At 28.7% G+C, this 26,981-nt stretch overlaps 6 protein-coding genes across 9 annotated transcripts in view; 3 read left to right on the forward strand and 3 right to left on the reverse strand.

Moving 5' to 3' along the window:
• Nucleotides 1-249: 249 nt before the first annotated feature.
• On the reverse strand, nucleotides 250-1,675 carry LOC113378363. Its single transcript, XM_026618898.1, has 3 exons — nucleotides 1,538-1,675; nucleotides 1,372-1,473; nucleotides 250-561 (listed from the first exon to the last, which is right to left on the reverse strand). Exons 1-3 carry the CDS (start codon nucleotides 1,673-1,675, stop codon nucleotides 250-252), a joined length of 552 nt encoding a protein of 183 aa, XP_026474683.1.
• Nucleotides 1,676-2,240: 565 nt separating this feature from the next.
• LOC113378756 (eukaryotic translation initiation factor 3 subunit C) lies at nucleotides 2,241-14,255 on the forward strand. Of its 2 annotated transcripts, none has more exons than XM_026619348.1 (18): nucleotides 2,241-2,290; nucleotides 2,574-2,674; nucleotides 2,735-2,867; nucleotides 4,288-4,432; nucleotides 4,806-4,945; nucleotides 5,278-5,500; nucleotides 5,757-5,901; nucleotides 6,284-6,546; nucleotides 6,618-6,827; nucleotides 7,454-7,607; nucleotides 7,670-7,885; nucleotides 7,959-8,099; nucleotides 8,224-8,396; nucleotides 8,662-8,821; nucleotides 9,086-9,289; nucleotides 9,366-9,533; nucleotides 9,988-10,143; nucleotides 14,121-14,255. In XM_026619348.1, the coding sequence occupies exons 2-17, from the start codon at nucleotides 2,579-2,581 to the stop codon at nucleotides 10,141-10,143; spliced, it is 2,727 nt and encodes a 908-aa protein (XP_026475133.1). In that variant the 5' UTR covers nucleotides 2,241-2,290; nucleotides 2,574-2,578; the 3' UTR covers nucleotides 14,121-14,255. The 2 variants fall into 2 exon arrangements, with proteins under 2 accessions (XP_026475133.1, XP_026475132.1); XM_026619347.1 differs by lacking the exon at nucleotides 2,241-2,290 and adding an exon at nucleotides 2,291-2,430.
• On the reverse strand, nucleotides 11,925-16,106 carry LOC113378758. Its single transcript, XM_026619349.1, has 5 exons — nucleotides 15,337-16,106; nucleotides 15,135-15,273; nucleotides 14,334-14,473; nucleotides 14,090-14,255; nucleotides 11,925-14,015 (listed from the first exon to the last, which is right to left on the reverse strand). Exons 1-5 carry the CDS (start codon nucleotides 15,638-15,640, stop codon nucleotides 12,635-12,637), a joined length of 2,130 nt encoding a protein of 709 aa, XP_026475134.1. The 5' UTR covers nucleotides 15,641-16,106; the 3' UTR covers nucleotides 11,925-12,634.
• A 458-nt stretch (nucleotides 16,107-16,564) lies between these two features.
• On the forward strand, nucleotides 16,565-21,733 carry LOC113378759 (bleomycin hydrolase). The gene is made up of 9 exons (XM_026619350.1): nucleotides 16,565-16,694; nucleotides 16,899-17,056; nucleotides 17,371-17,466; nucleotides 17,809-18,096; nucleotides 18,406-18,526; nucleotides 18,602-18,729; nucleotides 18,925-19,148; nucleotides 19,377-19,497; nucleotides 21,449-21,733. The coding sequence occupies exons 1-9, from the start codon at nucleotides 16,685-16,687 to the stop codon at nucleotides 21,668-21,670; spliced, it is 1,368 nt and encodes a 455-aa protein (XP_026475135.1). The 5' UTR covers nucleotides 16,565-16,684; the 3' UTR covers nucleotides 21,671-21,733.
• A 159-nt stretch (nucleotides 21,734-21,892) lies between these two features.
• On the reverse strand, nucleotides 21,893-23,237 carry LOC113377916 (uncharacterized protein F58A4.6; the record flags this gene model as incomplete). Its single annotated transcript, XM_026618372.1, has 4 exons — nucleotides 22,703-23,237; nucleotides 22,321-22,435; nucleotides 22,172-22,221; nucleotides 21,893-22,106 (listed from the first exon to the last, which is right to left on the reverse strand). Coding segments are annotated over exons 1-4 (723 nt in total), but the record flags the coding sequence as incomplete, so codon positions are not given.
• Nucleotides 23,238-24,009: 772 nt separating this feature from the next.
• The window catches only part of LOC113377103 (proline dehydrogenase 1, mitochondrial), a 48,828-nt gene continuing 45,856 nt past the window's right edge, over nucleotides 24,010-26,981 (forward strand). For all 3 annotated transcript variants that reach the window (XM_026617300.1, XM_026617299.1, XM_026617298.1), the window contains exon 1: nucleotides 24,010-24,606. In XM_026617300.1, coding sequence (XP_026473085.1) covers nucleotides 24,304-24,606 — 303 coding nt within the window. In that variant the 5' untranslated portion in view covers nucleotides 24,010-24,303. The remainder of the gene's footprint in view (nucleotides 24,607-26,981) is intronic.

A 26,981-nucleotide genomic window follows, 5' to 3' on the forward strand; every position in this document is an offset into this window, starting at 1 on the left:
ATCCTAAACTTTTCAATGTGACAATAACTGCTTTAGAAAATTGAACAACCGTAACAAGCTGAGCTAAGCAGCTCATATAAATCTTTAAATATTACATGACCAGTAATATTATAAGAGATTTATAATTTATATAATAAATATAAGAGAATATTTATATTGATTATTTAATAGTTAAAATGTTATAAAAATCTGTTTTATATAATTTACATTATATTAACATCTAAAACTAAAAAGAATAATCACAGATTGTTATTTCAAAAACTTTTTCATTTGCTTATTTTGTTCACTCATTGAGTATTGAGCATTATCTGCCTTGCAGATAAGTGAATCAAGTTTATCCATTTGCGAAACCATCTGCTCTTCTAATGTTAATTTTTTTGCTGGAATTGGCTTAGAGTCGTCACTAGGTCTTGACTTCATGTCAAGATCATCAACATCTGCATTTACATATAAATCTTTCTTTGATATATCAGCATCTGCATTTTCTGATAAACTATTTGATGAACTACTATTTCCACCAACTTTTATTTTCAATAAGTTTGTTAGACTACCACACACTGTCTGTGAAAAATATTTTTTTATTAAAATTTAAATTTTTATTTAAATATAACAATTTTATGCAACCATGTAATATCTATTCTAAAAATTAGCCCGTAAGAATTATGTTTTATATCTTTCTCTTCTTCATTATATTTAATTTTTAGTAATTAGGTGATAATAAAACATTCTTTGTTTTAAGTGTTCGATTTCATATAATATTAAAAGTTCGACATTTTATATGAATTTTAATGATTTTTAACTTTCCGTAGGGTAAGTTATAATAATCGCAAAAAAATTGAAAATTAAAATTTTTATATATCTTTACGTTTCAAAGGTTTCTGAATATTTTGGCATACCTCAGAAAAAATGGATGTATGTGTGTGTGTGTGTGCGGATACAAATTTTCTTCGACGATTTCGGGAACACCGATCAACCGATTTAAATAGTTCAAAAAACATTCGGTTCGTACTGATAAAGAGATGTGCTGATTAATTTTTGGCGGAGGCAGGTTTAACCGTTCCAAAAATACGGGGCAAAAAGTGCCAAAAACGGTAACACAGTTTTTAAGAAAACGAAGCGTCCGATTTTAAAAATTTTAAAAAATTTATTTGTTTTGACAAGATGGAGAACTGAATAAATTTTTGGGAAGGCAGGTCCAGCGGTTATGGAATGAAAATTAGTTAAAAAAGTGTCATTTGGCGGTCAAAAATGTTTATTGGGCATATGTACATCAAATTATCAGATATTCGGTACCAGCAATATCCAGCAATTTGCCTTAAGGCACGATGCCATGCACCCCACTAGTTGTAATATATTTTATAATTATGTTACCTTAAATTTGGTTATTTTTTGTTGCGTTATTGACAATATACTGTTTAATTCATCTAATCCTCCTGATACTTCCTTCAGACCAGCGTCAGTATCATTCACTTCCTTAAACAAAATTGTTTTTTTATCAATCTATCGCTTTTTTAATAAAACATTTCACTTAAAATACCTGTAGTTCAGCATTTAAGTGCTCATCTTCGGTAACTTTCTGTTGTTGTTTCTCTTTTTCGAAAGTTTCAAGATCTGGTTTTTCTAAGCCCAATAATTCGGCCCTCATGCACTCGTAATCGTAAGTTCCTTCTGCCATCATCAACTGATTTGTATTGTATTTATGAATTGAATATTGCCTCAAAACCTTTTTCTGTTCCAATCACAACATGTGCGCTTTTTTCAAAATGAAGAGCTTTAGAGAGCTTTGCAGTGTATATACATTCATTTATACATACATTCATCATATATACATACATAGATACATACACACACATATATATATATATATATATATATATATATATATATATATATATATATGTATATATACTCGCCCATGTGACATATACAAATATGTAGCAGATTATTGATTATTTGATCATGCGTACAAACCGAGATGCTTTGAAATTTATGGAATGGTAGAGTATAAATAAAATAAACTAGAAAGAGTAATTAATATTAGCTCAATCATATTGTTAATTTGAATTAGTATAATGTTAAGTTAGTCTCTTCCGTAAAATTAAATTTGAAACTTTCAACGGTTTACATTTATTTGTATCTGGCAAGATTCCAAAAATTAGAAACGTGGGAGAAAATTTTATCTCATCTGGCTCTCCTAGTAGTCAAATCGCGACATAAGGTTTTAATCGCGTGCTTTTGACTTTTCATTTAAATATTTATATATATATATATATATAGTTTTGTCTTTAATGTAAGTGCTTCCTACTAAACTAGCAAAAAGTAATAGAACATAAGATTTAGTGTAGAATAATTGCATGGTACATCAGGATGCATGATAAAGAACTAAACATATAACCTCAAAAGCAATTTTGGGCCTGTGCATTATATGATGTAAATTATGAAATATTGAGATAATAATATATTTAATTATATTTTGTGTTACATCAATATTTAATTAATGTTTATACTCACTTAAAAAATTAATTTAACTTATTTTGAAGTTCTAGTTTTACAATTATATCGTAATTTTTTAGCCAAAATGAGTAGATTTTTTGCAACTGGCGGTTCAGACTCTGAGAGTGATAGCTCCAGCGAGGAAGAGCAATTACCACGTCAACCAACCGCAGCTTTCACTGTATGTATGATGTTATTTTTTATATGTTTTTATATATAATAAATAATGATGTTATTATAGTACAGCGATGATGAAGAAGAAACTAAACGTGTTGTACGCTCAACAAAGGAGAAGAGATACGAAGAACTTTCCAATACCATAAAAAATATTAGGAACTATAAAAAAATTAAAGATATGGCCAGCATGTTGACCAGTAAGGCAATTTCTATTTCTGTTCACCTAAAAATTTATTTCATATCTTTATGGTTATACTTTTTTATTTTAACTTATATATATATATATATATATATATATATATTTTATTTCAACCATAATATAGATTTTGAAATAATTAAAATGCTTTCAGTTTTGTCTATTGACCAAATTTTTATACAGTAGAAGTTTCTTATTCGCGCTTCCTTCATTTGCCTTTTTGCTATTCACGTTCAAAAAAATTGTGACCTACTTTCTATACTCGCGGCTAAAAATTTTGTTATTCGCGGATTTCAATATGTATCGAACAGAAAAAAATTTGTAAATGTCGCGATTTTGAACTAATAAAGAAATCTTTGACATAAGGTGCCTCCGTAGCCTTGGTTGTCTTCACCGCTATCAGTGTTTTTGAGAATGTATTCTAATAAAATAAAACAACCTTATTTATTACTCAATGAATAAAATAGATTTTTAGTAAAATTTGACTTCAATCGACATGAAATCCATATTCTCAGCCCATTGAACAAGAGCAGTTCACTTCAATTGCTTCTACAAGCATAGAAACGTGACATTTAATTTGAAAAATCTTAGTGAAGAATTACAAATGAACTGTGCGATTTCTATATGAGCATTGATCCATATATGGAAAGTGTTATTTTTAAGAGGCGAATTACTGATGTGACAGAGTATCGGTTTGAATTAAAGAAGCAAATATATTGCTGAGAACTATTATGTGATATGCAATATCTTAAGTATAACAGATCTCATTAAAATTAGTTGGTAATAAGTTTAGTACCACATCTAACAATAATATAAAATTTTTATAAATTGACTTTTGTTTTAATATATTATTGTAATTAATATAAAGTTTTTTATTAATGTTAGATTCGATACTAAACTTATTACTAATTTTAATATGGGATCTCTTATACTTAAAATATTGCATATTAAATAATAGTTGTATACAATATTTATTTTTCTTTATTGTGTCACCTTGGAACATATTCCCTACAATTCCATATAAAATACCATCCTGTATTTGCTGATTTATTCATTATTTGCGGATTATTTAGTCACCTTGGAACGTATTCTTATGATTCCATATAAAATGTCATCCTGTCATTTGCAGATTATTTACTCACAGAATTTTTACGGAACGTATCCCCCGCAAATAAGGAGGTTTTACTGTAATTAAAATGCATTCAGCTTTGTCTATTGACCAAATTTTTATACTTTGTTTCAATATTAATTATATTTTGCTTGTTTATTTAGTTTGTTTTAATTTAATTTTATTTATTTTGCTGATTTGATTTAAATTATAATTAGTTATGGTTTCTAATGAAAATTTGTCATAACTCAAAAAGCTAACGTAAAAACTTTATATCGGATTAAACTTTCAATAAGCGACTGGTATAATTTAGGTTTTGAAGAGTTGGTTAAAAATTATGCCAAAGCATTGCCAGTAATCAACAAAGAAGAGAATGGTCACACACCTAGATTTTTTGTAAGATGTTTGGTGGAAATGGAGGATTTTATAAATGAAGTATGGGAGGACAGAGAGGGCCGGTAATTATAAAATACTTGTCATTAATATTGAACTCATTACATATTTACAAAATAACAAAAGTAAACTATTCTTATAATAAAGAATCATAAAATTAAAAAATACATTCTTTTGTTAAAGTTCTTAAATAATTACCTGCGTAGTTTTTACATGGATATATAAAATATTACAGTTTTATACATAAATAAAGTATAAAAAAAATTTGTTTATGAAATTTATTATTGATTTTATATAATGAATGGCATACTGTATGATAGATTTTTATGAAATATTGGTTAGTTTATCAAATGCATGACATTTTACATACACCTAATTTAATAGATTAATTTAATAATTTAGTTAATTTATTTATTATATATCTTTATCATTTTTCAGTAAAAATATGTCTAAAAATAACAGCAAGTCTTTAACATCATTGAGGCAAAAATTACGCAAATTTAATAAGGATTTTGAGGAAGATTTGACAAAATTCAGAGAATCACCAGATCAAGGCGACGACGAAGAGGAAGTTAAACGTGAGATATTTTTTGTAAATAACAGTAATAATTGCTTTTTTTAATTACATTATCAAAATAAGCACAAGCAAGTGACTAACTCAAATATGTAAATATATTCAATTTATAGTTGTTTTATCACTTAATTATTAACAATTTGGATCCAAATTCAATTTTCAGCAAGTTAAATAATACATCAATTAAGAATTTAATCTTTATTTAAGATTTATATGCTCTTACTGAAGAGAAAGGATATAATTATTTTGTATTATATATTAATTAATATTCATAAGCTATGTGTGTTAAAATTCATATGTTTCCTATATGTTATTATTTTTTTTGTGAATAAACAGCTCCTGAAGATGAAGAATCTTCTGATGAAGAGACTCCAGTGACTAAATCAGTATCATTCAAGAAAGAACCTACTCCTGTTGAAAAGGTAAAAGCTTCAAAAGCAGCCGGTGATGACGATGATAGTGATGATTCTATGGATTGGGGAAGCGATAGCGAAAGTGAGAGTGGTAGTAGTGAAGAAGATACTCAATATACCAGCATTCGAGAGCGTTTCTTAAAAAAGTAATTATAAAATCTTATTTTATTTTTTTAAATGAAACTTTGAAGTTTTCATTGAATAATATTGCAGCACTATTTATTTTATAATTTTAATGTTACACATTTTTTATGTAAAATATTATTATAAACTCCTTCTCAATAGTTTTTTTTTTAACAATATAAATTGTGAATCCACCTTTATTTAACTACTTTCATATATCATAACACTTATTGAAAGCAAATCATTAGTTGTTTTTTTTTCTATTAAAATCTATTGCAGAACTACTGACAAGGAAGAAGGTGATGAAGCAGTGAAGAGAAAAGAAAAGAAAGAAGGCAAGGAGGGTAGAAGACGTAAAAAGGAAGAAGAAGAAGATGGTGAGGGCGAGTGGGAAACTGTGAAGAAAGGTGTGGCGACGCCTAGTGTAAGTGTTTATGCTATACTTACTGCATATCTTAAAAACGCTGTAATTTGACATAGCCTTACTTTAAAACAAACATTTTAGTTTTTAAAATCAAACAATTGTGATGAGTTTCAATCTGGTTCTTGCATGAGAAATATGAGTTTCAATATTGTTTTCAATCTGTTAACATATTTGATTTTTTTTTTTAATATCTTAATTGTAATCTAATCTTTCTGAAGAAAATGTTATTCAATCAGATTTTTTACTATTATTTTCAATTCATTGTGAACTACTTCTGTGTCTTTAAATGTCTTTCAGACAAATTTTGTAAAGATACATGTGTGCATGATGTGACCTTGATTACTATTTTGTAATTTTTTATGCAATTTGAATTTTTTCACAGGAAAAGCCTAAAATGTTTGCCAAAGATGCAGAAATTGATACTTCTCTGGTTATTAAAAAATTATCTGAAATTATGGCTGCAAGAGGCAAAAAGAGAACTGATCGTAGACAACAAATAGAATTGTTGCATGAACTGAAAACGGTTTCAGAGCAGCATAAGCTTGGACCTGCTGTCGCTATCAAAATTAGATTTTCGATTGTATCTGCAATTTTTGATTACAATCCTAAGGTATCTGATGCCATGAAACCAGAACACTGGAGCAAGTAAGTTTGAAGTTGAATTTGATATGTGAATAATTTGAAAAACAAAAAGTTTATAAAGTCGTGCTTTTCAGGTTATTGGAGTGTATGCAAGATATGCTGGTATTACTTTTAGCCAATCCTGAAATAATTATTAGCGAAACCATCACTGAAGATGGTGAAGAATATGAGTCCACACCAAATAAATTACGAGGTTGTGTTTTAACTGCTGTTGAACGCCTTGATGATGAGTTTGTTAAACTTCTTAAAGAATGTGACCCTCATAGCAATGATTATGTAGAAAGGTACATAAAATTTTAAATAGTCATAATAAACAAAATTATTTTAGATTGTCTTTATAAATTATCATAGTGTTGATGTACTTTTTGTTTTCAAAGAAAAAAAAATATAAATTTTATTTATTAATTGAAATGGTCATGTGTATTTCCTTAAGTCAACTAATGTTTGAGCCGAAATGTTGGATCACAGCTTAACCACTTAATGATCATATTTTTTTAAAAATTTACCTGAAAAAAATCATCATATTGTTTTATTATTACAATGTTTTAGAATGTTGTTACTATGAGATAAAAAATTTAAATTTTAATTTAATTTAAAAAAAAAATAGCATGGTTTAATTTATAATAACAAATGAAGAAATAGTCTCTGACCCAAAAAAGGGTTGATGTATAATTATATTTGATCACCGATCACCTAAATAGATAAATTTAAAAATTCCTGCAAACTGAGTTTGTTTGCGCGAACTTGAGTTTTGCGCGAACGAACTGAGCACGGCCATAAGTATTAAGTGGTTAAAATTTGTTCAGAAATGTATTTTCATAAGTAGTAATCATAAATAGTTTTTGAAAAAATTTTAATACATGTATTATCTAAAATTTTGAGTAAATCATTCAATAAATATTTTCTTCAGATTGAAGGATGAAATTAAAGTGGCTGCAATAATTGATCAAGTTCGTTTATATGTGGAGAAACAAAATTGTCCACCTGAACTCTGTCGAATTTATGTGAGAAAGATTGATCATCTTTATTACAAATTTGATGCTAATGTTCTAAAGCAGAAGCAGGTAAAATTCATTACTATTTACAGTGCTTTGTTTTACCATATAACAAAAAAAAATGATTGTAGGGAGAAATACCAGCTGATGTCACGACAAGTGTGCAAGAGATGGAAAAACTTTGCAAATACATTTATGCAAAAGATGCAACTGATAGATTAAGAACTCGAGCAATTTTGTCTCATATCTATCATCATGCATTGCATGATAATTGGTTTAAAGCTCGTGATTTAGTTCTTATGTCGCATTTGCAAGAAACAATTCATTTTTCTGATCCCCCAACACAGGTAAAGTTTCATAAAGCTGTCACTTTCTCTGTTTATTTATAAATTTATTATATTCTATGTCTTAATTTTTCAGATTTTATATAATAGGACAATGGCAAATTTAGGTTTGTGCGCTTTCCGCCATGGAAATATAAAGGATGCTCATAATTGTTTGGTAGATCTTATGATGACTGGAAAGCCAAAAGAATTGTTAGCTCAAGGCTTGCTTCCTCAGGTAGTTATATACATTTTGAAATTTATGCTGAACAATAAAACTTAAAATTGTTCTATTATGAATATTATAACTGATATAATTAATGTTATAACTGTATTTTAATAAATTCATTGTTTTCAAATAGCGTCAACATGAAAGGAGCAAAGAACAGGAGAAAGTTGAAAAGCAACGTCAAATGCCATTTCATATGCATATAAATTTGGAATTATTAGAATGCGTGTATTTAGTTTCTGCAATGCTTATTGAAATTCCATACATGGCTGCTCATGAGTTTGATGCAAGGAGAAGAATGATCAGGTAATTTTATAAAAGTGAACAGTACATCACATATGCAAGTCCATAAATATATCAAATGGTGTAAACATAATATTTAGCCTTGCATAAAAAAACTAGCCACTATTTATGTATAATTGTACAAATTAGGTATTCTATTAAATAGTTTCTCAATATCATAATATTAAACTTATTTGAATTTGGATTAAAATTTGACATTTGATGGGGATATGTTTTTATAGCCTATAGAAATATATTCATTACAAATCAATATCCAAAACAATTTCAGCAAAACATTTTACCAGCAGTTGAGATCTTCAGAACGTCAATCATTGGTTGGTCCTCCTGAATCCATGAGGGAACATGTTGTGGCTGCAGCTAAAGCAATGCGCAATGGCAACTGGAAAGCATGTAATACTTACATTGTAAATGAAAAAATGAATACCAAGGTAATACTTTCTCAACATAACTTGACATATTATGTATGAATTGAATTGAATATTCTTACACTATTTAAATGCATTTATGCAGTCTTGTAGTGAAGTATTTTTAAAAACACTAATAATAAGTAATGAAAATGAATGATAGATTATATTTGTATAAAGTTATTCTAAAAATGACCATAGATTATGATTCTGAATCTTGACCTATTCTTACATGAATTTAAATTAGAAAATATATCATTAATTGAATATAAATTTTTTTTATCATAGGTCTGGGATCTATTTTATGAGGCTGACCGAGTACGTAATATGCTGACACGTTTGATTAGAGAAGAAGCTTTACGCACTTACTTGTTTACATATAGTCATGTATATGACTCAATCAGTATTCCTGCGATGGCTACTATGTTTGAACTTGATCAATCTCAGGCTCATTCCATCATTAGTAAAATGATAATTAATGAAGAACTCATGGTAAACATTTCTTGAATTATGTATTTCTAGACAACAATATATGAAATGTTCTTATCTGCTTTCTCTATATTTATAGGCATCTCTTGATGATCCGACCAAGACTGTTGTAATGCATCATAGTGAACCTTCCAGATTACAAGCTCTTGCTTTACAGCTTACTGATAAAGTTAATAATCTTGTTGATGCTAATGAACGTATATTTGAAATGAAACAAGGAAACTTTTTCAACCGAAGTGGAAATCAAGTGAGTCATTTTATCATTTTTATTTTCCATATTCCGTAATATATATTATGGAGTTTCAAATAATTTGAATTATACATTACACATTTTTTTAGAACTGTTTTATATATATATATATATATATATATATATATATATATATTATTATTATTTTTAAACATTTTAGATTTTTTTTTCTCTTGTACCTTAGTAAAGATGATTTGAGATTGACATTGAGATGATTTAGTAATGCAAATGTTGTTTTATATGATCACATTAACAATGAAGTTAAATAATGTACAAAGCTCGTGGTTAAATAAGCATGTTACTAATTTGAATTATCTTTGGTGGCCCAATAAAATTTTATAATTAAATAAATTTTATAATCAAATTAAATAAAACATTTGTAATTAGTTCTTAATAAAAAATGTGCTTACTGTGAATATAATGCATAAACTAATGCAGTTGGATATTTTAGGGAAATTTCAGAGGCGACCGTCAAAACTTTCGCAATCAAGGTAATAATCAAGGTGGAGGTAGCAATTGGCAGAATAGAAATCGTGATGGTGGTGGAAGAAGAAATCGCGGACGCAACGATCGTGACGAAAACTTTGAAGAAGTTCGCACATATTAAGTAATTATAATAATTAGTCTTAAACTAATTGTTTTTTATCAAAGTTCTTACTTTTGCCATTCTTTACTTTCTTCTTTCTTCCATTTTGTGGATCTATGGATTGTATTTATTGGAATTGTTCAAAATTTATATACAATAAAAACAATTTTCATTTATATAATTTATTCTATTCTTTAGAGGAGTTTCAGGAAGTGATAGTAACTTTTATTTGGTATTACTAATAACAATTTTGTGACTGCCTTAACAAAGGAGTAAAAAGTAAAATTCATATACTACTTTGTTACAAGCCAGAGACTGCAAAATGGTGAATTGTTTCTTAAATAATATCAATTCAAATGAATAACAGCATGTATATGAATAAAATTTTGGAAAGCATGACACACCAAACAAAATAAACTTTCACAAATCGATCCATATATTTTGAACATAATTTGGCCATTACTGGATCTGCAGTTCGGAAAAAAATATTACTAAATGTGTGAATGTGGAAATAAAAAATAAGCTACTGCCCAAATCAACATAGTTTATTGAAATATATATCAGCACCAAATTTACATACTCTAATATACATATATATATATATATATATATATATATATATATATATAATATTTCAAAGTAACTAGCAGCCCATTCGTCGAAATAAAAAAGGTATAAAGTATAAAAACTTTTATTTATACGTTTCGACACAACAGTTCAGTCGAGTCTAGATGCTCGGTATGGGCGTGCTTCTAGCTTCACAATGATGTATTTCATAACTTTTAGTCAAATTAGTTTTCAAATCTTTTAGTTATTCATAATTTTTTCTAAAAAATGTTTTTTTCTCTAATATGTTATTAAGTTTAATTTTTAAAATAAATTTTTGTTGAGTGTTTTTGTCCTGTGTTGCTGAATGATGACACGCATCTTGTGTCGAAACGTATAAATAAAAGTTTTTATACTTTATACCTTTATTTACCTTTTTTAGTTTTTGAAATATGTTTCAACGTCGAAAAAACTATCAAGATATATATATATATATATATATATATATATATATATATATATTAGGATGGTCCTTAATATGAATATTTTTTATTTTTTTACTTCCACAGGCCCAAATACTTCCAAAATGATAAAAAAAAAATGCTATGAAAGTTCTAGCTCCTGATCATCTCCTAATATTAACTTTAAGATAGTCCACACCGCAACCAAAGTTTCTTATGGAAATAACATGAGTAAAATTCCATTTGTTTTTTAGAATTTTGTAACTCAGCGACTAGTGAATCAAAATTTTGAAAATAATATTGTATTTGCTTAATTTGATCATAAATAAAAAAAATTACAATGAAAATTTGACATATATTATAAAATAAGCATTTACTTAGGAAGAACTAAGAAACTTTGGTTGGAGTGGACTATCTTAAATTTGCTAAAACTTTCAGAGAATTTTTTTTATCAATTTAGAAGCATTTGAGCGCAAAAAAGTTTATCTCCATGATTTCACACATTTAGTTAATTTTTTTTTTACAAAAACATGAATATTTGAAATATTTTTTCTTTGATTCCGAGATTTTATTTATATATTTTAACCTGAAAATTAACTATCATAAATATATAAATTAGATCTTCAAAATGCCATTAGAATATTTCCTGGGTGATTCAATACAAAATTGAATTTTGAATTTTAAATTTATTGAAATATATATTGAATTTTCTTTATTTTTACATTGAATTTGATCATTTCATGAGTACATTTATTTGCTATTGGCATTTAATAATTTTTTTTTTAGATTCTTCCCTATAAATATCTGTAAATACTATTGTAATATGGTAAATAATTTTTATTATTATATGTTTATAATAAAAACATTAGTACAAATGGAACAATTGTATGCATTTATCCATTTTAAAAAAGGCACTTTGTATAATTTTCACAATTCATACACTGAGAGGTGCTGTTTCAAATTTTTTGATACGCATGTAAAATTATATGAAATAAGCTATCCATCCTATTTCCTTCAATAATGACTCATGCATGTCTAAACGTATGCAGCATTTTCAATAAGAAAATACAATAGTTACACTCTGAAAAATATATCTTTAAATCTTATCTTTATATATGATATGAAGAATTACTTCACTTCTAGACTATGCAGTAATAAACTTTATACATACATATTACATATATATATATATATATATCTATATATACTAAAATTTTTATAAAACATAACTTTGCCTTAAAATAATGTTACTGAATTATCCAAATTACAGTTCACTAGCAGTAACTCGTTAAAATACGAATTTTTATATAGTGTGTGAACACAAAACTAATACTAAAATTTGACACTAGCCAGAATGACTATTGTTTATAACTCTCAAGGCAAGTTACTGCAGTACCTTTGGCTAAATAGCTAACATTTACTTAAACCTAATTTAAACAATGTTTCTAAAACTATGCAAGGTACCAAAGTTGCATTATCTTCTACCTTTTTACATACTCTGGGGGCTATTTTTTCTTCAAGTTTGATTTTGCTTTAGATTTTACAAACTTCATATACTTTCCCCTTGATTTTTTTTTTAATTTATTTTTTCTTGCTGGTAAAGTAGCGCCAGTTCTTTTTTTACCTTCACAAAGAATACTTGCAGCCAAGGCTTCTAAATCGCTACTTTCTAGTGATACAATTGGATACCAATATTTTTTGCCAAACAATTTTTTAACTGAAGCATTTACTGAGGCATGTTTGTTTATAGTTGTCACCTGCTGAACAGGTTTGTCCTTAATATCTCCTTGCTTTTTGCCATTTCTTCTGAGTGAAGCTCTAGATGCTGAAGATGTAATTTTATTCTTCTTGGTTTTATGTTGACATTCAATTTCTGCAGATCTTTTTCTTAACTTATGAGCTCTTGTCATAATGTTGGATATTTCTTCTACTGGTTCTTGTGATACAGAACTGGAAATTTCATGAATTTGTATAGATTCAGATTCATCATCATTATTATCAATAGCATCAGCTTTTTTAATATCTTCAGATGAAACTTCAATATTTTCTTCAAAATCATCTGTCGTAACTACAGAAGATATATCATTTATATTTTCAGTATTTATATTTTCAGTATTTATATCTTCAGTATCTTCGCAAGCGCCATCATTGTCTAACAGATTTTGCTCATTATTGATGGAACTGGAATTGGTATCATGCTCTTCAGCAACATCCGTTTCTGGGAGAATGCAAGTTTTTGTTAATTCCCCAAATATCACATTATTTATATGTTCTGCGTTAAAATTCATTTGGAATGCATTATAATCATCATTCATTTCTTCATCATCATCCATACATGTCACAAAGCTACTGTTATTATTTGCAGGCATATTTTCTTGTTCAGTGCGAACTGCATTGTTTTCATTACATTCTTCTGAAGCGTTATGTTCATCAATGTTTTCAAATGGTGTAGAACATCTCACTTGCTCAACTTTTGGTGTCAAATTTTCATCCACTTCACTAACATCTTCTACTAAATTTTCTGTTTCATTTTCTGGGACTTCATTTCTGTTCAGTATGCAATCATTAATTTCATTGGATACCACTGAATCCTTTTCCAACTTTACTGTCGAATTTGGTGATGATGCTGGTAGTATTCTGTTTGGAGAAGCCTTTTTAGGCATACCAGGTGGATCAAGCATCAGAGATACAACTGTTGTATTATCGGCACGCATTCTTGTACTACTCCACCTTAATAAAGCTTCTTCAACTAAACGTTTTGATGGATTTATCCATTCACGTTTACCGTGGGGAGACTTATTATTGGCTTCAGCTTGTTGTACTAAAGTAACGGCTTGTTGTGGTGTTAGCATATTCCATAATCCATCAGTTCCAAAAAGTAAGCATCTGAAATATAAGTTTTTATTATTGAAAATAAATAGTAAATAAACATAAGATATATTCTTATCTTAATAATATACCTAAATTTATTCACATCTATCCTTTTCACAGCAACATCTGGTTCAGGACTGACTACAAAAACATTATTCTCAGCATTGTAACTCCACAAGTCACCTAAAGATCTGGCAACTGCCAAAAATGGTATTTCATCCACAGGAGTATTACGACGAACTGGACCCTTATGACCTGATGTAAATAACAATCCTATAGTAAAGCAACTAATACAAAATAAAATACTTCAATTGCAAGTTAACTTACCTTCACCTACTCGGGGTTTATTCCAAACAACTCTTGGTACCCCACTCTTTATAACCACTTTTCCACCATTGTTTTCTATGCGAGTTTTTTCTGCTAAGCTTTCTGGTTTATGGTCTCCGTTAAAGCCATGGCAAGCCAAGGTTTTTCTTCTGAAAATGAAATATACCAATATGTAAATACAATATTCATCAAAATATTGCTGTTTGGAGCTTTTTATTAGTAAAACTATAAAAATTAATCTTTATTAACTTCATGCTTCAGATGCTTTATTATTAGCTTCATGTATCACATTACTTACATTCCACATATCACCATTAGATGTAAAAAAAAAAACTATTTGATGAACATAATCAATACGGTGATTGAAACAGTTGCGCAATAAATACTTGTTTTGTAATACCTATAAAATAAAACAATGTAACCGACTATAATAGTAGAGACTGTGAATGTTAGTGTAATTTAAAAGATAATAAAAATAAATAAAAAGCAACAACTAATGAGCATTCATTAATTGATTTCAATAATAATTATTATAATCCTACGATTTTCTGAAGTTTGATGTAAACTATTATGTAACAACAAGGTCATAAACAACCATAATAATTGTTCATAGTGAGAATTGTACAAATTGTACATATTTCGAAGTTTATAGAAGAATGACAGAGGCAACTAGTACTGCACAAACTTTTGCCCTCGGAACAAAAACATTTTTTTTACATCAGTTTTATAATCAGGTGAAGCATTATTTTCTTTTGATTATGATGCAATGAAACAGCATACTTAACCTTGAATGTGTATAATATATACTTACCATCTTCTTGATAGCCTAGAATTATGCCAGAGTCTCCAACATGTCCTGTGTATATTTTTCCATGTCGTACAAACGCTATACTTGCAGTTGTACCCGCTGTACTTGGAAGCCCCGAAGCTGTTTTTGGCCACTCATCTGTATTAATACTTATTAATTAAAATACTTTCATAATCAATGATGATATATTAAATGTTTTACCTTGTATCATCCACATTTTATTATGCGTTTTTAAAAAACCCTCCCTAATAGCTTCAAGTACATCATCATCATTTTCAGACCAGAAACCGTTTTGAGATACTATGTAATCCATTAAGTGATTTTTCGCAAAAAAGGCAGCTTCGCTGCCTCCATGTCCATCAAATATGCCAAAATACGCATATTCAAGATCTGACTGATCGTCTGTGTGCTGGTAAGCGACACTAAAACAGTCTTCCATGTATTTCCTGCCCCCTTGACTAGTATGCCCCGTCACACGTAAGTGCACGCCGATTCTTTTCGTCATGATTTATCAATAATCAAGGCAAATCAAAATGTGTATAAAACTTTGAAACATAGAACGTGCACGCAAAATAAAAGTGTCATTAATTAAATATCAATATCTTGATATCAAAGTAAATCATTATTAATTAACTATATATCAAAACATGACTGATATTCATCAACAGTGATATTTCACTTCGCTTAATATTTGTTCAAAACTAACATAAACAACAACCGCGCCAGAACACCTTACTTCATTTCATTTCTGCTTTCACAATATTTGTTTGCACAGCAAATGAGAGCAAAGATGACGGAATGATGACGAATACGTAGGCATCTTACTTCGGCAGAATTTTCGAACAGGTTTGAATAAATTATTCTAATCATTTTGCCACACATTTAAATAATAATAAAATCAAATATTAACTTATCAAATAAAAACAAATGTAATATAACAATAAATTAAAGTGCCTTGACAATATTTAACCAGCAGCAATAGCGCCATCTCTACTCAACTCACCTTAACCTTGTTAAAAGACTGTTTTAATGCAAAATTTGATATATCTAAGTTTCCCGAACATTTTCTTAAAAATAAATCGTACAATATCTATACAATTAATTGCTATATTTAATGTACAATTATATTGTCGTTTAATGTAATTTGGACAAAGTTTAGAAAATTAAAAAACGTTTCTTTTAACTATCGATAGTAGTAGTAGCATTTTTAAGAAATAATGATTTTATAAATAATTTTTGTATGCTGATTATCAATATTATTTAACATTTACTTTTTTAATTTATGGAGTTGCTTGAATTTGTTTTATTTATTTTATCATTTTATTTTTCATCATTAGTAAAGAAGTTGAAAAGCACTGATCTGATCTAATTTTTACTAGCTATCTATGCTATAATCAATCTAATCTATGGGTAAAAAATACAGCTCAGCAAAACATATTAAATTCCTCGGTCCGTAGATTTAGTACATTCGTCATTTTGTATATTTCATTTTGCTTCACTCGTTTCAGAATTATTGAGTTGGATTTGATTATTTAAATTAATACATAAAATGAATCAAGGTTTGTATTAAGTAAATATTGAATAAGTTATAAGTAGTAGTGTAATGTTTATAATTTGTTTTTTATGCTCATACTTAACTGTTTGCTTGATTTTTCTGAAGTTAATATCCAACAAGTTTTTTATCCTAATTTTAATTTTTTTTTCTCATTTCTATCGTGTTTACCAAATGTCGATTTATTAAATGTAAAAACTTCATTTTCTAGGTACTATAGCGGCAGAAACTATAAGGAAGCTTCGAAAAATTTTTAATTCTGACTTGAAAAATATTTTGGCTCAAAATGCCTGCTCCCGATTTGATCCCTTTGAGATTTGCATGAAACGTAGTTCTTTGCAAAATGTTCAGCATGTATATAAATATAAGGTATGTTTTAAATGTATAGTTTATTGGCTTGTGCAGATAACTTGCTTAAACAAAAATTACCAGTAAAATTTTTCATATTAACTGATGAATAATGCTGCCTAAAGGAACTGAAAGAAAATTGTTTTAGTAATAGACACATAATTGTCAGGGTGTAAACATTCTTTTTAATAATACATATATTAAATTTCATTGTACGCTTTCATTTTTATATAAATTTTCCAATTTTGTCTGTTTTACTGCTAGTAATACATAGCAATATATCGAAATAAGTAATTGTTTACCAATGTTCAATAAATACTGTTCTTATTTTTAAGGTTGAGGCCGAAGGAAAACCTGTAACTCATCAAAAACAGACGGGAAGATGCTGGCTTTTTGCAGCAATGAATGCTTTAAGAATTCCTTTCTGCAAGGTAGGAAACAAATTGCTTGTATTATATATTTATTGGCTGGTAATATTTCAAGAATCTGCTTTAACATTGAAAAATATTCTGGATATATTAGCAGCCGATAAGTTGCAAATAAAATGCAATAAATAATAAAAGTTATTTATTCTATACATTTGGTCACTAAATATCATTCAGCAGTTCATACCAAGATCACATAAAAACACATAATATTTTCTATAGATTATAATACTGAAACAATAGTATAAAAATTAAAAATGATTGTAGAATTAAAATATTTCTAATTAAATTATGTTAATTCTATTATTCCATAGCTTGTATTGAGAAATGATATGCAAATTGTTTCAGGCTTTCAACTTAGAAGAGTTTGAGTTTTCCCAATCTTACTTATTTTTTTGGGATAAGATAGAACGCTCAAATTATTTTTTGCACACTATTGCTGAAACAGCACTTCGAAAAGAGCCCATTGATGGTAGGCTTATGGCCCATTTACTTTCAAATCCTACGAATGATGGTGGTCAGTGGGATATGGTACTAAATTTGATTAATAAATATGGAATTATGCCAAAGAAATGCTTTGCTGAATCATTTAGCAGTGAAGCATCTCAAAAATTAAACAGCATCTTGAAAAGTACAGTAAGTTTATTACTATTATTATTAATACATTTTTGTCTAGATAGAGATGATACTCAAAACAAAAAGCTAAGCTGTTTAAGCATATTTAGTTATAACTAGTTTAATTATAAATATTTAGTTGTTTAGTGAGGTTTATGAGATATCAACTCATCATATTTATCTCATTAGTTCAGATAAATATTGTATAATTTTTTTTTTCATAATAAATTTTCAAAATACTTCAAAAGTAAAATATTTTAGATCTGTTTGACTATCAACTTTGTCTCTATTTGAAGTTTGATTAAAATCACAGACTTATAAATGTTTTAGCTGAGACAGTACGCCTTGGAGTTGAGGAAGATGGTAGATGTTGGAGCTACAGAATGTCAAATGAATCAACGTATTGAAGAGATGATGGTAACTGTTTTTAACATAGTTTCCATTTGTTTAGGTTAGTTAGTTATCAAATTATATTTAATACTTTACTATTAAGAAGCATATTTTAACATTATGTCTATTTATTTAGGTCTTCCAGATGAAATGATAACTTGGGAGTATGTTGATAAGTCCAAAACTTATCATTCAATCGGCCCAATTACTCCACAAGAATTTTATATCAAACATGTTAAACCGATTTATGACTTTGATAACAAGGTTTGTGAATTAAAACTTACTCTGTTTTAACAAGTGAAATGCAAATATTAATAATTGATAGTTTTAATGTAGTATTTCACTTTGGCATATGTAATCATGTAGTGAAATTAATATTGAAGCTTCACTTTGGGGGTATATTTTATTTTGGATTTTAGATTCTATTTTGAATGCATATTTTTAAATGATTGGTTTTAGGTATGCTTGACAAATGATCCTCGACCAGGCAATCCATTTCATAAAGCTTACACTGTAGAATTTTTAGGTAATATGGTTGGAGGAAGAGCAACTTTGTATAATAATCAGCCCATAGAAACACTAATGGAAGCTGTTGTTAAGTCTATAAAAGCAGGTGAACCAGTTTGGTTTGGCTGTGATGTTGCCAAAAGATATTACGCAAAAGGCTTGCATAGTTTAGATTTGTAAGTATACACATAGTTCTATTTAAAACCGAATATTCAAATATCAAATTAAATCGTTTTAAGATATCTATAGTTGTTTTTACAAATTTATTTTTAAACTCTGATTTTTAAGGTTAGTTTCAATTGCTGGTAAATAAAATTTCTATAGTAATCTTCATCAAAATAAAGTTAACATTTATTAATTTATTTTAAATAACTGCACTCTTTAATTCTGATCTCTTTTTTCAGGTTTGATTTCTCACTTGTATTTGGTGTCAATCCCAGTGAAGGCATGAGTAAAGCTGACAGATTATTATATGGAGATTCTTGCATGACCCATGCCATGGTTATAACAGCATGTAGTGCAGATGTAAGTTTATTATTAATATATTAATTATTGATATTCTACCCAAAGGCAGATTCTGTGACCACTACTTTTTGATCTTTGTTGGTGTACCATGTATTCTTGTGTACTTTTTACGCTTTCACTTTTATGCTTCGGTATTTTGTTTTCTCACAAACATCGTCCATCATTTCCATTCTGCATCCTTTTGTTTTCTCAAGGCAAAGACATTTTCTTTCCATCATGGATCTAATTGTTCCTCCTCATAGTATATTTTGAGTTATTTATCTTTAGGAACCTTGGGTTTACTCTTCCTGGATTTCTTCTCATGGTGTTAATTTATAGTCAAACCAAACACCTTATTAAAATTAAAGTTGCGAAAAATAGATCGCGCGCAATACATACGCCTATAGTGTTCCCTATCAATATCTCCTGATAGCTGTGCTAATTAATGCGCTTGCTTCTTCTTTTTGCATTTGGATTCATAGATAAGAGAGTTAAAAATGATTAAGTTCGAATCCCATCAGCATTTATTTTATAGACACACTTACTATACAAAACACATACATGAACAGGTACTGATGTACCGACAGTACTCGACTAGCTAAAGAACCTCACTGGAAACTTTAACCTTAAATGTAGGGTCACCTGGGTCATCACCAGACATAGTTTAGTATGGCAAACACGCCATGCCAAACTATAACCTGATTGACCCATAGCGTTAATTGGAACTTGGCTAATAACTCTCATTCATTTTCAGAGTGAATAAATCTTTTGCTTGTGTTTTGTGTAAATATTCATTTTTCTACATATGTTTGTGTGATTTTTTTTTAGGAAATGTTAAACCTTTCCTTCTTTTTGTCTCATTTATATCATATACTCTATATTTTAAATATTTATTATTTTTAATTACATATGTTGGACACAATACCTACAGGTAAAAATTGAAAAAGTTGACAAAATGCTATATATATGTGTATATATATGTGTATATATATATATATATATATATATATATATATATATATATATATACAGTAAACCCTCGCTTTACGCGGCAAGTGCGTACCGTGCAGTATAGGAACCGTGCTATAAGAAACTCGTATTTAACATACAATTCAGGCTAATTCGTAGTGGGTTCTATGGAACCTTACATAGTGCAGTATGGGAATCGTGTTATGAGAGACTCAGAGTTGGTACAAATCGCACCATTTTTATCGCGTTGTATGGAGACCAAGAAATACAACTTGAAGTAGGAGAAATACGGACGAAATGACGTGTAGGACATTGACACCTTATTCAAAAATTGGCGCGACGCAGTAGTCAGCTCAAAGGTGTTCTTAGGCGGCTATTATACAATCAGGCATGTCTAAAAGATAAAAGTCGATAACAAAATTTACATCAATACCCTTTTGCACAACGAACTTATGGGCTGCTGACCAAATACCGCGTAATAAGAAGTCCGTGTAGTCGGAGGGATGTCGGATTTTTAGCTCCGTGTAGTATGGGAACCGTGCACCCAGAGTGCCGTGTAAAGCGAGGGCCTACTGTATATATATATATTGATTGAATCAAATCAAATATAACAATTTTTATACACAAAATATATGAAAAAGTTAATAATTATATGTTTTTGTGTTATTTATCTATCCAAACTTAAAAACAAATTTAAAAAAAAGTTCGACAGTAAACTCATTCATCACCATGTGAAGTTTCATCAAAATCCAGAACAGTAAACCAGAGGTTCTTCTTGTTTAAATATAATTTAATTGTTAAAAAAAATGCTTTTAAGATGTAGGTGTTTCATATGGTTGATATTGAAAATGGTATATTATAATATTTATATTACAATTAAGAATATAACATGTTAAAAAATATATTCACTACTAATGTCTAATATTTTCATTGGTAATACATTTTTAAGTATTCTGATCATCATCAAACTTTACTCATATCACATAATTGTGCTAAATTTCAGGAAAATAACATAGGAACCAAATTCCGTGTGGAAAATAGCTGGGGTGAAGATCGTGGAGAAAAGGGGTACCTTATGATGTCTGGTGAATGGTTTAAAGAATTTGTATTTGAGGTAGTCGTTGACCGCAGTCACTTATCACCTAGTATTCTTGAAGTATTCAATCAGACTCCGATGGTTTTACCAGCTTGGGATCCAATGGGAACCTTAGCAAATTCCAATTGAATCAATGTAAATGTAAATAAAAATGATTTTTTCTAGATGTAAAATGTAAACATTTTGATACTCTCCCATTGTATTTTTTGTAATATTTGTTTATAATAGTCTCACTCATTTTTGTTTTAAGAATCATTATGTTCATATGGTAAATATTATAAAATTCATTGTGTCTTATGTATCCATTCAATACTAAGAAATTTTTTTTTTAAAAAAACATGGGTACTTTTTAATTTTTTCAGCTTTATTAATTTTCCAACAATATTGTAATTTTGACCAAATTCCTTTACACATATTTATTAATCTTGCATCTACAAAATTAGAATTTTTGGCAATGTTATATTGTTCTAATATAATTCTGCGTGCTAGTAGTAGTGACCCACGTTGAATTAATGATAAACTTAAATACAATTTGCATCTAGCGACAGTTGTAGGATCTCCTAATCTGCAGTTCATCAATATACATTAGTAAATGAACACTTGTTATAAAATCATATTTGTTAATATTACCTTAAAGCTAATCTTAATTGGTGGTATGATATCTTCCCAGCCATTTCAGCCTGTAATAGAATAAATATCACACACAAATTTTCAAAAAAAAAAAAAAAAAAATCATATATATATATATATATATATATATATATCAATCCTATACTTACGCAATAAATAAATTCTTCACCAAGAGCAGAGAAGGCACCACCCAAAGTACTTAACCATGACATTGCATGATCTAATTCTGCTCTTTCCCAAGCAATCAATGATGCCCGATCAGCCCTGAAAAAAAAATCAAACTTCATACAAATGTAAAGTATATGCTCGCATAGAAAAAAATCACAAGTTTTCAAAATCTAGTGTTGCCAATAAACAAATGAATTTGGTGTCATAACTCATAAAATACTAAAGTAAAAATAATGCCATAATCGATGTGAATACAAAATAAAACCGGTATAATGTAGCAAACAAGAGAATGCTAGTAAGTCTAGTAAGTACATTTGATGGAAATTTTTTGTTCTTATATGTATGTAGCGAAGTGACACTCACCATTGGTAATCTATTATTTGCCTACACGGTGGAACTAGCATAAAGACTGTTACGTAGTTACAGTACTTTAAGTGCCGTTTAAAGTATCTTAAAACACATCTTCTATAAATATGTGAATTTTCCAGTTCCTTAATAAAGTAGTGCAGAAATATTCCATTAACTTTAGTAGGAGTTACATCATCATAAACACAATAGTCCCCAGCTGATTTGCTACTGTTGCGGCGAAGCTTATTGTTTTCAATTGTTACTGATTTGCTTGACGTTTTTATAATGTTATTATATTTTATTATATATTTGCTCTCACAAGCATCATGTTCAACGATAATCAATTTAGCCGAGGGCATGACTTAACAGGTTAGAAGTGACAGGTGCTTCTGTATAATATAAGCATATTAATTTCTTGATAATTTTCGACCAATATGTTGTCAAAATAATCGAGACATATAATGAACCTTAATTTTAACGCTCATATAAATAAAATTCAGCTGGTGCGTCAAATCTTTCGTTTTTGTTTCATTTACACACAACTTTGATCATTGACATTCAAAAACTTTCAGTAATTGAAAACTGAAATATATTTAGACTTGCGTTGTTTTGTTTTAATTTCACTCAAAATTCGCAATCATGTTATTTTTTTTACAAAACGACGCAAGTCATAGAAATAATAACTTATGACAAGCGTGTTTACATAATATAAATTATAAAAATAAAAGATAAAAAAATCTAAAATTTTTCGTCAAATTTGAAATGACAGGTAAATATGAGATCTTATTTCCGGAAATAATTGTTCCGGAGTCAATCAAAGTGGCAATCTATTTACATCATACATAAACGCTTAGTTTTATAACTTGTAGATTAAATTAGTTATAATACGGATATTTATATCATTTATTAATTTTTAATATAGCTTATAAATTAACCTTTAAATGTAATCGTTACGATCATTAATTTCATAATAATATTCAAAAACAATTTTATATAAATAAATTTTTATTGATTATTAAGATAAACAAAATTAGTACGTATAATAGAAAGCAATGAAATATTTAAATCGTCCGTCTCTTTGTAAAATTACATATTTTTTCTCAAAAATATTTTTTGCCATTTAATTTTATTGAGTAATACATATGTATAATATTTGATACATTTAGTGCATAACGTTGGTTTATTCTTGCATATTAAAAATAATTAGTATTTATTTTAAGGTGTAATATGAATATATGATTGAATGCGGTTTCGATTTCAGAGCAAACAAACGCACGTAGGACGTTGTATGATATTGTGCAGGCAGTTCGTTGCAGTGACGCTAGTCGCAGCAGTAGGGCATCGATGTGAAGTTGTAGCGGTTTAGCGATTCGCCGAGTTACCCATTCCGCGAGTTATCCACGCAACTGCGGTCACAACAGAGTGTTTGAGCTCCGTCCTGATAGTTCATGCTCGCCGGTCCGTGAAACTACCAAAAACAAAAAAAAAGAATAATAAAAAAAATCGTCTCAATTGAATTTAATCGGACCGTACTAAAAAAAAAGAAACTTATTACTGTTATTGTTGCGATAATTTCGAACCGAAGAAAATTAAATTAAATCCAAACCTATTGTGTAATGGCGTTTTTGAGATCGTCTATTCAGTGTAATAATTTACTAAGAAAGTTCGGCATAATACCAAACAGTTTGCAATCGTTGTCGACACCGTGTGCGTCTCATATACATGGAATAAATACAGATTCTTCAAAAAGTCAACATGTTGCAAGCCCAGCTCAAGCCCATGTACAGAAAGACCCTTTGGACATATCATTCAACGATCACGTTGCAGCCTTCAAAAGTAAAAAGACAAGTGAGCTCGTTCGGGCTTACATCGTCTATGCACTATGCACCTCAGAATATCTTGTGGAAAATAATATGAAGGTGAGTGCAATAATTAGTTTAAAAATTTCATGAAAGATGCTTGCCCTGACACGGAGTTCTGGTTTATCGATCGCGGTGTACTGTAACAGAGAAGCACATGGTTTCGAAAGCATTCGAAGCAATGTGCAGGACCTTTGCGATAATGCGTTTATGCGATTATGCAATGCCCTATGAACGATCTAGGAATTTAATCCTGAACTAAAATAGTAACTTCACCTCATATCACAAGCGTATTATGCAAAATATCTATTTTAAAGTATATGTTGCTCAGAACCTAATTGTAGAATATTTTGCATACACGTGAACCAATTTTTAAAATATGGTCTTATCAGTAGTTCTGAAGCATATTCAGAATCGAGAAGGGTCCGAGTACATAAATAAATTCATTTATTATGCAGCAATAATAAACACATGACGGCGTCATATTCAAATTAATTCCGTTACCTATTGGACATTCAAATTGTTTTACCTACGCTTGATCAAAATAATAGCGTCTGTCTTGCAATATGCCATCAATTATATGTAATTAGGTTTTATTTGTAATATGCATAATACCATTAGGTATTTAAAATTGATTGCATGTACCTTCTACATCTGAAATTCAGGAGTTACGTAATTCATGTCGTCATCGATTTTCCTTCCCTCTCACACGTGTACGAGGAAAGCAGTGAAATTCTGTTGTTCCTCAAAGGTTCTCCATAAATAATTTGTAGACGCGCTACAATCATATTTTTTTCATTGGCTGGAATATATCGAATATGTATAAATATGTGTATGCGATATATTCGTACGAATTAGCTAGCTACTTTGACAATTGTAAAAAAAAATTAACTATGAATCATGTTTTCAATTCAATCAATTCAAGTATTTCAACAAAATTCTGTGAATTTGCACAATATTTATCAAATCTGCTATTTCATCAATTGTTTATGCAAATGATTTTTTTATATGAATGACGATCATATTTTAAAATTAAATTCAATAAGTTCAAACTTCCATTGATTTGTGATAAACAGAAAATGAATCATAAGTTCAATGATTACCATTTTCGAAGTAATTATGATGTAATTTTTTGATCATATCATTTTGGACATAATTTCGAAAGTATTTTAAACGTTAGTTAGGTAAATTATTTTACTCTATGCTATATTATTTTAAACGTTTATATTTTCGCACATAGTACTTCATTGCTCAATGCGCCTATTTAGGGGTGTGGGGCTTGCGTATCGATCGCGGATATGGACTACTACGAGCAGGGCGGTGTATGGATAGTAAACGGTAGATTGTAGATTCAATACAATTTCTATATATTTGTCGTAAAGGAAATGAAATTTGTTTAAAATCAACTTTAGTCTATTTTTAAATATTATTCGTATTTGATTACAACAATTGCGAAAAACATACGACAGGTATTGTTTAAATTATTTACTAGTTTTTAATTTAATAAATTAAAGCAAATTGCTGGTATGACCCGTACCATAATTTAGTATTTTTAAACTTTCAAAAAAGAAGAATCAGATGTTTTCCACAATTTTTTTTTTTTTTTTTTTGAAAATTCTGATAACATTTCAAATTTTGACTATTGAAAAAAATTCCTTTTTTTGAAAATACTGATATTTTCTGAAAATTTTGCATTTCTTGAAAGTTTTTGATTCCCATTCATATCGGTTGCTTCAAATTACAAAATATCTAATTTTCGACCGCCAAATGTCTTTTTTTTCAAACCTTTTTCTTTGGATCTTTGAAACCGCTGGACTGTGGTTTCAAAAAATATCTGCCTATGCAAAAACTTAATCAATCTTTACTACGTCAATACAATTGGAATGTTTTTTGAATCATTCAAATCGGATTTTCTGTTCTCTCACAAACTAAATTGTTATTTTCTGCATTCTTTGCTCCGTGTCTCCGAAACGGCTGAACCAACTTTTACCAAAAACTAATCAGCACGTCTAATCAATAGGAATCGATACTTTTGAATAATTGAAATCAGTTGAGCGGTGCTGCCGAAAACATTTGCGAAAAATTATAATTATTACATGCATAAGGTATGCGAAAATGTTCAGAAACGTTTGAAACGTAAAGATATGCAAAAATTTTCATTTTCGAATTTTTACGATTACTATAACTTACCCTACGGGAAGTTGAAATAATGCATTTTAAAAGTGGTCGCGTCTACTGAAAAAAGTCAGTTGTGTTCTGTGTTCGATACGTATGAAATATTGTGCAAATTTTGAGCAATGATTGATCAAGGTCACAAAAATATACAATGCATTTAATTCTTCTGAAGCTTCTTTTATTCATCTGCTATCGTAATTTTACTTTCATTTTTTTGCCAATCAAATCTTAATACAAAATTGTTGAAGATGAAAATAAAA

This window comes from Ctenocephalides felis, unplaced genomic scaffold, assembly GCF_003426905.1.
Source record: "Ctenocephalides felis isolate EL2017-DRISC unplaced genomic scaffold, ASM342690v1 CF-g0.4_SCAFFOLD_01886, whole genome shotgun sequence".
Taxonomy (NCBI): domain Eukaryota; kingdom Metazoa; phylum Arthropoda; class Insecta; order Siphonaptera; family Pulicidae; genus Ctenocephalides; species Ctenocephalides felis.

Excerpts from the sequence above, each read along its gene's own strand:
- LOC113378759 (XM_026619350.1), top strand. Across the intron at positions 17,057-17,370 it reads AGCATGTATATAAATATAAG|GTTGAGGCCGAAGGAAAACC; the intron begins GTATGTTTTAAA and ends CTTATTTTTAAG. Across the intron at positions 18,097-18,405 it reads ACAGCATCTTGAAAAGTACA|CTGAGACAGTACGCCTTGGA; the intron begins GTAAGTTTATTA and ends TAAATGTTTTAG.
- LOC113378756 (XM_026619348.1), top strand. The coding sequence starts at position 2,579 with ATGAGTAGATTTTTTGCAACTGGCGGTTCAGACTCTGAGAGTGATAGC. Across the intron at positions 4,946-5,277 it reads CGACGAAGAGGAAGTTAAAC|CTCCTGAAGATGAAGAATCT; the intron begins GTGAGATATTTT and ends GTGAATAAACAG. Across the intron at positions 8,100-8,223 it reads CTCAAGGCTTGCTTCCTCAG|CGTCAACATGAAAGGAGCAA; the intron begins GTAGTTATATAC and ends GTTTTCAAATAG.
- LOC113378758 (XM_026619349.1), bottom strand. The coding sequence starts at position 15,640 with ATGACGAAAAGAATCGGCGTGCACTTACGTGTGACGGGGCATACTAGT. Across the intron at positions 14,474-15,134 it reads GGCTATCAAGAAGATGGTAA|AAAAACCTTGGCTTGCCATG; the intron begins GTATATATTATA and ends CATTTTCAGAAG. Across the intron at positions 14,256-14,333 it reads TTGGAATAAACCCCGAGTAG|GTCATAAGGGTCCAGTTCGT; the intron begins GTGAAGGTAAGT and ends TATTTACATCAG.
- LOC113378363 (XM_026618898.1), bottom strand. The coding sequence starts at position 1,675 with ATGGCAGAAGGAACTTACGATTACGAGTGCATGAGGGCCGAATTATTG. Across the intron at positions 1,474-1,537 it reads ACTTAAATGCTGAACTACAG|GAAGTGAATGATACTGACGC; the intron begins GTATTTTAAGTG and ends ATTTTGTTTAAG. Across the intron at positions 562-1,371 it reads AAAAAATAACCAAATTTAAG|ACAGTGTGTGGTAGTCTAAC; the intron begins GTAACATAATTA and ends TATTTTTCACAG.